Below are 14,540 nucleotides of genomic sequence, written 5' to 3'. Positions count from 1 at the left end.
AAAAATAAGTGGAGAGAGAAGACACTTGACATCAACATCCAGCATCTAAATGCATACTCATATGTGAAATTACACACACACACACACACACACAGAGAGAGAGAGAGAGAGAGAGAGAGAGAGAGAGAGAGAGAGAGAGAGAGAGAGAATGGTGGCTTTAGTTTTAAAAGTTACCCTTCAGGAGAGAACCTCAGATCTCTCATGCAAAGCAAGCAAAGAAAGGAGGAGAGAGAGGAGAGAGAGAGAAAGAAAAAGAGAGAGAGAGAGAGAGAGAGAGAGAGAGAGAGAGAGAGAGAGAGAAAGAAAGAAAGAAAGAAAGAAAGAAAGAAAGAAAGAAAGGAAGGAAGGAAGGAAGAAGGAAGAAAGGAAAGAAGGAAAAAGAGAAAGAAAGAAGGAAAAAGAGAAAGAAAAGAAAGCCAGAAAATTCGGTGTGGAAAATACATTCTCAGCTACTTCATTGATATTTGAATTAACAGCAATACTGAAATCATTCTGACATCTGTAAAACAAACGACCTACATTCTGCTTTGGGCCTGTCTTTGTCCCTTGCCTCCATATCTTCAGTTGTCACAACAGAGCACAATTCCCGCTGCCATATTTGACCCAACAGAGATTTTGTGAGATGGAAAGAAAATATCATCTAGAGACCTGAGTGCTCAGGAAGAAGGCAGGAAATGGAAAGGGCATCACATATTTAGCCCCATTCCATAGTATAGGCCCGTGAAAAGAAAGGGCCTTAGGGCTGGCTCAACCTTTTGCAAACAGATGAGTATTATGTAGGCTGTGTGTCCATCCAGGAGAAGAAGTAAAGGAGCTTTCCTATAATTCTACCCTTGTTCATGTCTTGTCTCCCTCCCAGGTCTTTCTCTAGTTCTCCTCTGAGGCATTGTGGGATGTCAGCAGACAAAGTCCTACCTATTCTCTCAGCATCTTTCCCTGGGACCCCTCAGCTGGTTTTTTATGCCTTCCTTTGCTTTCTTAATGCTGCCTGGCCCAAAGACCCTGCTACCACTGCAAGGCGATATAAGAGCTTCATGGCATCTTGTATCAGACGAGCAGTCTTCCTACATCAGCCTGTGAACCCCATGCAGAAACCATGACAGAACACAACACGATGGGGATATTTTGCATCAACACGTTTGCAGTTCCCGTGGCTTTACAGTATTACCAGAAGTCAGTTGTCCTCCACTAATGAGGACGCAGCAACAAAATGAGGACAATCCATCCATCCCAGGAGCTGCCCCCTCCAGGTCACTTCCTTCACAAGGATTAAGGGGCAGCATGGGTAAATGCCCTCCCAAATTAAAGTCAACCAAAACCAGCCCTATCCTTGTGTGGTGGCACACAACTGTAATTCAAGCACCTGTGTGGTGTGGAGTCAGGAAGATCGGGAGTTCAAAGCCAGGTCTGGCTACATAACCAATGTAAAGCCAGCCTGAGCTACAAGTCAACCCTATCTCGTACAATAAAAAGGAAACAAACCAACATTGCACCTACACCAAGACTACCTTATAAACAATAAATCATTGAAGGCATTTCACTGGAAATCTTGAACATTTACATTAGAAGCTATAGAGAACCCTATAGGGGACTTAAGTGAAGCCTTAGATTTGGTTCAAAGGGGTTCAAATCCTGAATCTATCATTTTTTAGTACTGTGGAGTATTTCTACTCTCTTTGAGGTTCAATTTTTCATCTTCAGTGTCTCATAGGTATTGGAACATTATCATGATAAATGTATAACAATTGTGAAGTACACAAGACTCCTATGAAAAGGCCTTGGGTTATGGAGAAGCCCATAACTGAAACAATTTAATGTGTCTAAACTCTGAAATGTCCTCATTTTCTATGGTAAAATTTCTTTCTATAACTATATTATAACCTCAGACTCTAATTAATTCTGGGAAATGAGATTACACCACCATGTACAGCAATCTGGTTACATGGTAAAGAAATTCTTTGTACGTAATCAACTTAAGCCCCTGGCAATATGAAATTATAATTCGTAAATGTTTTGCCTATGACCAAATCCTACTTTTATAATAGTTATAAATTCATAAGACATACATATTCACACCAGCATCTTGTATAGTTATAATTTAGGCTTACATGTGGGATTGGCTCTAAAAAGGATAAATATTCTAGTCTGAGAGGTTAATCCACTAATGCAGAAACTCAATAAGGTGCTCAAATTATTCCATCCAAATTTATTACATTAGTAAATGACCCATGAAAAACATAACCACATATAAATTAGCCCATTCTTTTAATAGTCTGAATGCAGGAGACAAAATTACTCTGTTAAAAGTAAATTACTCAGAACATGCCAGATTTAAGCCAGTGCATGTTAATTGTTCCTGTGTAAAGATATCTATTGCAGTATTTTTTTTTGTCACTTCCAATTTGCTGGCATACACCTGTTGGTCTGTTCGGATCATATCAGGTTTTCTTGATATCTTTGCTTTATCTGACTTACTGCATATGGAGGTCTTAATGTATTACTTGTTTTTAGTCACAAAACTGAATCAGCATCTCATATATATAGGCTTATACTTCATGGAATCCCATACAGCAAGGTAATAATATTGGCAATATAAATAACTAAAAGCAAATTTTTTATCTTTCTTGACATGCAATCATAGTAAGAATAGTAGAAGTAGAAGAAATAATAATAAGAATAATGTACAACTTATATAATATTAATGTTTATTTTCTAATCTGTATTCAAAATGTATGTAAAGATTTATTTTTGGAGGACTGTATTTTCTAAAATGTCATGAATATTACTTAGAATTGATAATGTTATACACAATATCTAAAAATTTAATAATAAATTAAACTGGATAAACTTATCAAATTTAATAATAAATTAAACTGGATAAACTTATCATTTATTACACTATGTCTCAGAAGTGCCCATAAAATGATTGGCCAAGCTATATACTAAGTAAATATTCCAACCATTTTTGTTTGCTCAGCTCAGCATTTTATTTATATATATATATATATATATATATATATATATATATATATATATACATATATATATATATATAATATAAAACGATAAACAATCATAATCTCTTAAATTATCTTCCAAAATGGTATTATTATTGGGCCACCACTAAGTAATTAAATTTGATTTGTATCTACATTAATTAATTAACCTTAACGTTTCCCAGAACAGTTAAGCTAATAATAGATTTTGGAAGACCAGATTGTATTTTGTTATAATTATTTCCACTAAACTAGCATCATTAGAGAATAATCATCAGCTGCATTTTACATGTGTGGGTATCATCTCTCGACCACAAATCACACCAGTGCATTTTTAATTTATTTTTTTCATTAGCTATTAACATTAGACAGAATTCCCTACTGAAAGTTAAGATTGCTTGGCATGGGCTTACACTATCATTGACTGAGTTTATACAGAAGCATGTGCTTTTAATTACATCCCTTAAGTGGATTTCTACAGTATGGTTTTAAGAGTTTTCTTGATAATACATTTTATCAGATACTATAATAACAAATAATACTTATCAATATTTATACCCAACTATATAATTGATCTTAGAAAAGGTCAATATGAAACAACTCAAGTCATTTATATATGAATATGAATGACTAGGTACAAACATTATTCCATTAAATATTCAAATGCCATCTTCAACACTTAAAAGCAAGACAAAGGATTGAGAGATCTAAGTGTTCTGACTACAAATAAAAATGTTGGTACTTAGAGTTGAGGAGAGGGCTCAGTTGGCAGAAGGTCTGCCACACAAGCATGAAGACGTAAGGTTGGGTCCCTAGCAGCATGTAAAAAGAAAAGGAATGCGGTGCACATCTGCAACTCCAGCCCTGGGAAGCCAGACAAGAGAATTCTGGGAGCTCATTTCACAGCCAGACTGGCCAGTTGATGAGCTCCAGGTTCAGTGAGAGAGTCTGTCTCAAAAAACAGAGTGCAGGAAGACCGACATTAACATCTGGCCTCCACAAGCATATGCATACACATGCAGATGCACCCACATGCACCCACCCACACGCTGAGATACACACACACACACACACACACACACACAAAGTTGATGCATTTCCAATAAAAACCACTAAATGTTGAGATAACAACATAATGTTAGACTGAATTATGTTCTCAGAACTGTTCTACACTTATGTAGATGTGGTTCCACATAACTAAAACACCATTGCTGTTATTATCACATTCCATATCTACATTTAAAACCTTTATCCATAGAAAAGCAATGTTCAAAAGGAACAGATGATGATTAAGATCTCTTTAGTTCTAGAAATCAAATAATCAATAAAAGTATACTGCCTCTGTCTTTACCAGTGATGAGCTTGGACCCTATTTCAACCATGGTTAATGGACCCATGAAATTAGATAACCTTTAAGTCTAAGCTTTGCTATGAATCTCTTTATGGTGCCTTGGAAAGAATAATAAATTCAGGCTTTGTGCACAGCATTAAACAAACAAAAAACATTTTTCAAAGTACTCAATGAAACTCCCTTGTGTCAACAGCCCCGTCTGTGTACTGTAGGTTTAAAAGAAAGCCATCTCTCAAAACCAGGTTTACAATTGCATAAGCGAGAAATTCACCCTTAACAACAACCTAGGTTGAGTGCACACATCCAACTCCATGACATTATGAGAAAGTCCCTTTACTCTGGATCTGGCATGTGGACCTAGCTTTGGAGAACATCGTCTAAGGAAAGGAGATCCATTACAAAAAGAAGACAAGAAAATACTAGTATTTCTAAACTGCTGGGAAGCAAGCACAGCTACATATATTTAGTAATGCTTTTATTTCCTATGTTTCATTTAAGTTCTTGGTGCTTAGCTCGAGGCTAAGTCTTAGTCACACAAAGGGATGTGTGGAGCCAACATGCCTACTCAGCACCTGCAAATTCCTGGTAGCAATGAAATGTTTCAATGTCACGCTAAAACCTTTTTAAGATTAAAATGCTTAGAATGTAGGGCCATACTTTCATTCTACTTATAAAAAAATGCCTTTCCATTTTTAACATTTCTCCTTTCACTATAAATAATATAATCCAGTAAGAATTTTATACACTAGTGGTTGATGTATAAAATCGAGGGACTGCAGAGAGAGAGAGAGAGAGAGAGAGAGAGAGAGAGAGAGAGAGAGAGAGAGAGAGAGAGAGAGAGAGAGAAGAATCAGATTCAGGCCCCTTAGAACATGAATCTGATTCTTAGCACTCTGTAAAAATTCAGCTGTGTGATGAGCAGTTGTGAACAGAGCACCTAGGAAGTGGAGACAGGTGGATCTGTGGGCACTTGCTTGCTGTCCATCCAACTGGTCTAAGAGTTCCTTAACCAGTGAACCACAGATGAGTGAAAGACTGTCTCAGACAACTAGATAGAATGCTTCTGAAGAATGACACCCATGGCTTGCCTCTGTCCTACACACACACACACACACACACACACACACACACACACACACACACACACACACACAAAGGTAGCAATTCTTATGAAGGTTCACCAGTTCCACCAATTCTTACATACTTTCAAAGGAAACATCAATTTGTAAAGATGGAGTGTGGCCACAGTCCTACCTTAGCAAGAATAAAATCAATTGAATTGAACTGAATGAATGTTTTCAGTGATGCCTGGCAGAATATTATTCCATCAAATCACTGTCACTCAGGACTTTTGAGACCTTCTTCTGCTTATGCCACCAAACCAAGGATTGCTTATCCATGGCTTGGTAAAAACTTCAGGGACCAAGGTCAGTGGAGCAAGCTTAACTCCAGAAAGTATGAAGAAAGAAGCTTTCTCCTAATGCTTTTCCCTTAAGAGAAAGCATCTTGTGTCAAACAAATGAACAAAACACTCACCAGCTTTGGCATAGTTAAGTGTTACTTTGGAGTTCATTAAAATCCTATAGGGATTACGAGTGCTGTCTACAACTGAAGCTATTAGAAAATTTAGTGGGGAGAAACAGCAAGTGGGAAAATAAGACAGAGGTGTGCTAATGTGACATGATCAGAGTCAATACAAGTCCCTGGAAGAGGTTTTTCTTGAGGGTATAAGATATCAATTTGCTACCACAGTCTATTTCCATAAAATGCATTTACCAATAAAATATATCTCAGGAGGTAGAATCTTAGCAACATCAAATAGATACTAATCAAACACCATCCACCTCCAGACATGACAAGATGAGGAGCATAACCCCTCATTTCTTTAATTTCAATATTTAATTGAATGCAAGGACCACTTATTTCTATTGTACAACATCAAAGAAACCTAAGGACCCCAGAAAGCCCTACCAGGGAAATCTAACCCCTCTATCCATCCCCATAGTTTTGCTTTCTTTTTTTGCAGACTCTGTAGTAGGATGTCATTCTTGGTGAATACACACCCACTGTTTGAATACGTTACCTGCTGGTAGCCCAAACTTGAACCAGTTTTAGAATTCACTGCAGGGAACATATTTTTCTTTCCTTAGTTTCCTAAATTGCCAATGTTTCAATCAACACTGTTATTCATTATAAGGTCCTTGGATGTACTGTAGATGCTACCATGTCCTCTCTTTTGTCCTTCCCTCCCTTCATTTTTAATCCTGTCCTCTTTGCAGCTTACTCTGGAGGCTGAATACAAAACTGTCTCCCAAACTGGGCAGGAGACCGTGCTCCCTCAATAGCAGCTCTTGATAGAGCCATCATTTCATAACTGGCTACTCATTGTTACCGCAAGGCAGCATGACAAGGCAAAGCATTAATAAAGAAGAGGAAAGAGTCAATCGTTTTCACTTCTTCATCTCTGTCCCACTCCTCATCTAGGAGAACGCTTGGTAGGAATCTTATTTCTGTCTCTGTTGCGTATCACTAGGGTAAAAAGGTTTGCATAATCACATAAAATAAAGCCAGATGAGGGAAATAAATAAGTAAATTGGAATCCCCTTGAAGAAGCAGGACTGATCATACGTCATAATTCAACATTAGCCTACAATATCATACACCTATGCGTTATCATACACAATATCGAATAAAAGTTATAGAAACATTCAGTCAACCCGGGTAGCTGAGATATTCTCAGAGGTGTTTCATTTTTGGTCTTTTCCAGATTTGTACACAGCAATGGAGTTAGCAAGTTTTGTGGTGTATTAAACATCTGTTCTCGAGATTTATGTGCTATGTATACACATATGTCCTCTACAGAATTCATAACAGAATAAAAATTTTCAACTCATCTCAAGTAATCTACTAGATTGTGTTACATATTTTATCATGCTCTGCAGTGCATACAAAGTATGTAAAAGGGCAAAAGTAAGAAAATGAAATTAAGATCTTATGTGTTGTGCATATTGAAAAGAAACACCTATGAGAGATCTGTTATTTTGAAAGTACTATTACTTAATAGCTGTGGTTTCTTGAATTCCATTTGTTAAAACAATGGATGTTCACATGCATAAAACTATTTACACATACATACACACACACACACACACATAAGTAACTTACACAATTTCATCGTTCTGGAATTCGAGCTCTCCACAGGTGTCCTCAAAGTCCTCTCCTCCCCCTCGGGCCGTCCCTTCAATGGTTTTATAGGGGACGATAACATTTCCTCGTGCTCCAGATGTTCTCAAAACCTTCACCTCCATGATGCCGATGCTCTCACTCACATGAGTCACTGGCTCCTCAAATGTAAAGATGCCTGCATGGTCATCATCAAAAATGGTCACAGTTGCCGTGCAGGGTGACCCAAGACAGGCAAGGGAAGAAATGTGATTGGCTTCCAGGATGCCGTCTTCTGAAGCCTCAGAAGAGACTCTGACGTTGCTCAGATGCACAAGGAAGTTTTCGTCCTCTTCAAAGATGTCGTCATCAATGATGCCGACCCTGATCTCCTTCTGGTCTCCCCAGGTTTGAAGACCACAGTCCCTTCGGTGAATTCATAGTCAGACCCAGCATTGGCGGTACCATCTTCCGTTCTGAAGTCGACTAACACAGTGTTGGTCAAGTCGCCCCCTCTACGGATAATGGTGAGAGCCACGGTGCCACAGTTCTCTAGACATTGGTATGTCCCTTGTTCAAAGAAGACCTTGCTGACTGGGTCATTTTCAGACCCTTCTGGTTGACCTCATGCATGCTGACAGCCTTCCTTGCTTGGTCAGCTGCATGCCTCTTCAAAATGTTGCCGGCTCCAGTCATCAGGCGCGTAGCTTGAATCCGGTAAAAAGCTCGGCTTTTTTGCTGCTGACTTAGGACTTGATAGTTGGCTAATTCTATTAACTGCTCAATTTCTTTTTCTGGATGCTTCTGCTTAAGCTCCTTCAGAATCCTCGCCATCTCACGCCTCGCTTCCTCATCATCTTGGTCCCTCTCATCGACTTCCAGAACCAGCGCACCATCTAAGAAATTGTCAACGTGAGAGTTGACCACTTTCCCATCCATTTCAATTTCGGTTTTGGAAGCTGGTCTGTCTCCCTCGTGTTCAATAATCATCCCCCTCTGCTTGCCGGCCCTATACCGCTTGTAGACATACTTGTAAAACAGAAGCCGCCTGTCTGCTACCCAAGCGAACACAACACAGATGGGAAAGAAGAAGAACGTAAGCAACCCTTCCCAGACCTCCACAACACCAGGAGAGATGACCGACAGAATTATATAAAGCCAGGTATAGGCGAAGATGCTCCAGGCTGCTGTCACAAAGAACACACGCAAGTGCTTAATCTTCCTTGTCTCTCCATCGGGGACCACATAGACACAAAGTGCAATGATGATGAACATGTTGAAGGCAGCACTTCCCACAATGGTACTGGGACCAAGGTCCCCTGCCGTGAAGTTATGGCCACAAACTTCAATGACTGACAGGAGAATCTCAGGAGCGGAAGATCCCAGGGCCATCAAGGTCAGGTTTGACACGGTCTCATTCCAGATCCTTACCGTAGTCTTGGAGGTCTCTCCGTTGGGTTTCTTTATGGTTATTTCCTTTTCTTGAGATGTGATGACTTCTATAGAGGACATGAATCGGTCGGCAATGATAGAAACTCCGAGAAACATGTAGACCATGGCCACAAAATACACAGTGGCTCTAGCAATTTTATCCCCAAAAGATGGGTCTTGGGGTTCCCAAATGGGAAGAATCACCCCTTTCTTACAGTAATAGGAGCCAGTACATTCAGTGGTGTCATTTCCTCCTGTTTCTGATTCTGTCTCCGCAGTTATACGGTCAACATGGGAAAACACAAGAGCCACCATAGCTACCAAACGAAAGCCCATTGAAACAGTCGGCGAGAGATGTAATCGCAGCATGTTGTACAATGTGACTTCCAAATGTTCCAACCTAACAGTAAAAAAAAAAGGGGGGGTAGGAGGGGGAAGAAAAGAAATCACATCATTAGTACCTAATCATCATTAATAACTTGTTTGTATTAGTATCTGTTTGGCCATCACAAAATCTCTGGGGAATCATTATTCTAAGAATCCACCAATGACTAAACAATCTTCTGTAAAATTTACAGTTCCATCTCTCTGTTTGTGGATTTTCTATGTATAGTCCCATTTACCAAGCAAAACACACAATTAACTTCCTGGAAATGACAAGTCCCATTACAGTGTAGCTCTATTGAGCACACACTGGTGCACACTAACAGCCAACAATAAACCAAAAGCAAAACTTTTGAAGCATTAAGTAATTTCTTCCTTGTTGCTCAAGTGGATTTTCTTTTACATTTGAGTTAGTACATTATCTTTGGAAACTATTTCATTGACAAAATCACCTTATTAAGATTCACATCTTGAAACTCAGATTCTGAAAAAAATCTTCTGACTACAAGGCACGTTGATTATCTTAAATTTTGGAGTACACCTTTATTGTGTTTTGTAAAATCATATCCCTCTGCTCCAAGCTTCCTTGGAAACAGAGAAATCTTCAAGCTTGCTGGCAATCAAAACTCAGAAGTATTTGTTCTTTCGAGGGAAAATATTCCGCTGAAAATGCAGTATCCCTACATTTTAGGTACAGTTGTTACAAGCCTGCTTTCATTAGAGCACCTGTTCCCCTCAGTTTCAGGAAGTGGGATCTCTTGATAGATTGTCAGATGATCACATGGCTTTTCAAGCACAGCTCTCCACATCTGGATATACAGCCTGCTTTGGAAGAAGCCGGCATTGTGCAACAGGAACAAGAGATAACCAGACCTGGACTGAGCTGTGTGGAAGAGCCTGGAAGGCTGTGAATCAGCCACGAAATGTTCCTTCTCAGTGTCAATGTCGTACTTTCCATGGTCATTCCAAAACACACATTCATTCTATAATGGGCTCGAGTGACCAAAAAAAACAACCCAAAAACACAGGAGTAATGATTCCACCTAAATTAGCTCACATAGCATAACAACTGTGGCCACAAAGTATACATATGATGAAGAGCTCTTGGCAGTTAAGGAGGTGGCAACAAGTCACTGAGCAAGACAAAGAACTGTAAAAGTGAAATTGTCAGCTGGGCCACCACGGTCCTAAACTCACCCACTGGCTCATGCAAAACTCAGCTGAGACTTTGTATCATCTCTGCCTCCAGGGCCTGGGATTTGGGGTAAAGGCAAGAGAAGATCGTCTAACAGTCATCTGGACCACTTATGGCATTCACAAAGCATGGATAGAAAAGAAGTCCTAGTCAGAACTCCATGTCACCTGTGGAAACTTAATTTAAAGTCAGATACCCTCACTGTTCCAATCTGGCTGTGAGCCACTCTACTTTTTCTGACCCATGTGTGTTATGGATGGCTGGTGAAGAAAACCACAGCAAGGCCCAAGAGAATCCCTTGCCCAGCATGTAGCTAGCAGCAGACCACTTGGATACTACTGTAGCAAGGAGTACCTTCAAGCTCGTAATTGATGAGGCTTTTTTAAAAACATTTCTTCCACACTAAAGAAGACCTGGTTGTGACATCAGACATCTAATTTAAATAAAAGGCTGATATATATATCATATATATATATATATATATATTGTGTGGGGGGGGTATATATTTATATATATTGATATATATATATATATATCAGCCTTTTTCATGCTTTTGAATATATAATATATATATATTCAAAGCATGCAAAAGTTCCTAATCAGTCTGTCCATCTGTTTAGTCGTTGCGGATCTTGTGTGGATTGGAGAATCTTGGCCTACAATGAAGTGACATTCAACCAGCTAGCAAGAGGAGTGAAAGATCTAATTGCAACTTGTGGATCCACTTAGGCCACAAACATTTGTTTAATATGAATTTCACAATCACTTCTTCATTCTGTCCTGAGGATTCACCAGAGACTACAACACAAATCTCCATCTTCATTCATTCATTTTCTAATGCAGAGGTAACAAAGAAATAAAAAACAAACACTGGCTATTAAAATGTGTCATAGTGGAGTAGAGAAGAATTAATTTAAGAACAGGCTGCTTGTGTACTGATGTGTATACACAAAAGGCATGCCTGGTTTTATATTAGGTGCTCAAAGATGAGGTAATATTTGAGCAAAGTCCAAAGGGAAGAAAGAGATCAAGCCTTGTAGATACCTACATGAGGAGGATTCCAGCCAACTTCAAATGGTAAAGGTCCTAATAATAACAATACTTGGCTCAGTGTGTCTAGAACCACAGAGATACCAGTAGGGCGAAAGCAGTCAATCAGACAGATAGGACTCTGGAGTGTGGAAGTATTGGCCTTGATAGGAATGGAAATAGATCCTCTCCAAATTACTGTCAAATCTAGCACTCCACTATCCATGCTTCAGTCAATATGTACTTCTACAAAGCAAAGAAGATATTCTCAGCCACCTTAAAATTCCTTATTGGTTTTCTCTTGCTTATTTCCCTATAGTCAGTGACTAGATGCCTAGGGTCTGCTGAAGACCTTTTAAGATCTGATCTCTCTGAGATCCAGGACGTAGTCTTTCCTGCTTGTTGAAAAGACAACACTGGCTTATCTCTGAGCTATTCCAGACTGTTTTCTGTGCCCCAGACTAGCCATTTTTTCCTGCTGAGCTTCATATTTTTTTAAAAGCACAGGAGCAACTCATGGACCACTTCCTGAGACTAAGGCTTTCCATATATAAACACTGTTGTAAACATCATGCTAAGTTATTTATATGTATCAATTATTTATAATAGTTACAAAAGCCACTTCTGTGTTATACCCTCCCAGTGTTAAGGTTTCCATGGCAACCTAGGCAACTGGCACCCCTCTGTAACTTTTTGGTACCCTGACAATTGCTCTATGGGCTAAATGGGCTAAATGAAGCTTAGTCAGGTTAACTCCACATGGAAAATATAACTATTTCAGAGTGGGTTAACTGAGGCATAGGCAGGTTAGTACTTGGTGAAAGTCATACATAGTGAACTTCTGAATGAAGATTAAGCCCAGATCTGGTTTAAAGAGTAATATCATTATCTTCTCCTCGATAGTAGATAAAGAACTAGTTGACAACAGTTGTATTTCTACTTGAACTAGCCCAGCAGAAAACCCCTTAGAAGTAAGGAGGACTGAATTAGCATCAGTCTCCTGGAAGGTTCCCAGCAGCCTGGATTTTCCTCCTATGGATTAGACACTGAAGCAGACAAGCATCAAGGGCAGCACAAGAGCTGGCATGTTCCTAGAGACAGCTGCCCTGCACGCCCGAGCCTTTAAGCAATTGCCTGGCAACCACTTCCTGTGTTCACTGTCAGGGCAATCTCAGGTCCGCCAACAAAAAGCTCTGCCCGCCATCCCTACCGTAGCCCATATCTGACACTGTTCTTAGCCAGAAGGCTAACGGATGTAGAAAGGCAGGTGGAGCTGTGCGAACCCATCATCATGAACTGTGTCGGCAAAGACAGAGGAGGGGCAGTGAGGGGCTTTGGAGGTGACCTAAAAACATCACAGTGATTTCCAAAAGGGGACAGTTGCAATAATCTGTGACATCGGCAGCCACAAAACACTGATGTAACTCATTGGCAGTGATGCAGCTGGAAAGAACTCTCTGGACTTCAGTGTCTGTCTCCATTAAATTAATACCAAATGCAAATACTCATTAGGATATGAATAGGTGTTATATAGGAGGCAGTTCCTTTCTGGCACCTATTGTCTCCCTTCATCCAGGGTCTTTTTCTTCATCATTTAACCACTTCTATTTCATCCTCCTTACACACATGCTTCCATAGAAATTGAACAGGTAGATAATCTAAGACCACAGAAAAGCAAATATAAATCTTGTTTCCCTCCAGACTTTCTTATATTCTTGCTCAGTCTACTGAATACTAACACAAGTGTAGGTTGATTATGATGGATTCAGATCAACTATAGCCAAGGATCACTCAGAAACATCCATTACACCATCCAAAATTGTTCTTAGTATTACGTGAAGACTATCTGGAGTATTTTCTATATACCGCCTATTTTAAATTAAAACAAAATGCCAGTATCACATACAGGTTACAGAGCTGAACGGTAGTGATTGATGACAGTGAAAAGCCAACCAGGTACAGGTAAGCCAGTCACAGATAGAAAAGGGGAAGAGATACAGGTGTAAGGAACAGAAACACAAGCAAATGGATGCTCATCAAAACTACCAAGGTAAAGAGCCTCTACCACACAGATAAGCAGAGTTCTTATTCCCTTTGGAGGCTGTAGCCAGTTTTGACTGTCAAAGAGTACCTGACTCAGAGGAAAGGAATATGCTGGATTCTCACCGGCCCAGCTCACTAGATGGCCTAATCACATTCTGTTGATTGGCAGTTGGTGTTACTCCAAGGAACTCCTTGACTTGCTTGCCTAGGGACCTGGAATTCCCTTCCATGTTCTTGCTGACTGACCCCTTCAAAGCTAAGCAATTAATCTATTTCTAAGGCAACAGTAAAGCCAATGCAAACCTTTATCTACAGCTGATGCATGGATATCAGAGCTCCTCTAAACACAGAGAGGACAGCAAAGGATGAAGGCTCTTTGGATCTTGCCATTTCATCTAGGATGCTAAGTACAGCACCTGGTTCCACAGTCCCCCAGTCCACAGCCAGACTTCAGGAAAGGACTCACTCTCCCCAGTCACCCCTGTGCATTAACACCACCATAACACACACACACACACACACACACACACACACACACACACACACACACCTATCAAATAGAGCAAACGGTGTTTCATCCCTGCTGATGGATAGTGGATAAACTGGAAGGTTTTTGAAAGAGGCAGGCTGTGAGAGGCCAGATGAGGGGCTCGTGACATTCTCTTTGAACTAATAAAACCAGAGTCAGAATCCTGTCTCATGTCAGCAAACACCCACTTAAACTGCCCAGCAAAGGAAGCAACTGGGGTGAGAGTTAGGCAATGCAGTCCCAAAAAAAGGGAAGAGAGATTTAAGATTTAAGCAAATGAAGACATTCTGGAAAAGGTAATGTGTCCCACCCACTAGTCCTTCTCTCTATTTCTGTCCATAGCACTTACTACTTTTACATGCTGAATTATTTATTCAATGGTTCTATTTATTGTCATCTTACTCCAATAGACCTAAACCT

At 39.8% G+C, this 14,540-nt stretch overlaps 1 protein-coding gene across 1 annotated transcript in view; it reads right to left on the bottom strand.

The window, feature by feature from the left end:
- Positions 1-14,540, bottom strand: part of Slc8a1 (solute carrier family 8 member A1) — a 473,024-nt gene that overhangs the window by 444,609 nt on the left and 13,875 nt on the right. The window contains 3 exon segments of the mRNA XM_037198015.1: positions 7,513-7,909; positions 7,912-8,125; positions 8,128-9,340. Coding sequence (XP_037053910.1) covers positions 7,513-7,909; positions 7,912-8,125; positions 8,128-9,309 — 1,793 coding nt within the window. The 5' untranslated portion in view covers positions 9,310-9,340.

The sequence above is a fragment of the Peromyscus leucopus genome, chromosome 22 (genome assembly GCF_004664715.2).
Source record: "Peromyscus leucopus breed LL Stock chromosome 22, UCI_PerLeu_2.1, whole genome shotgun sequence".
Classification (NCBI taxonomy): Eukaryota; Metazoa; Chordata; class Mammalia; order Rodentia; family Cricetidae; genus Peromyscus; species Peromyscus leucopus.
Note: the sequence above shows the minus strand (reverse complement) of the source record. Positions and strands in the feature narration are given on the sequence as shown.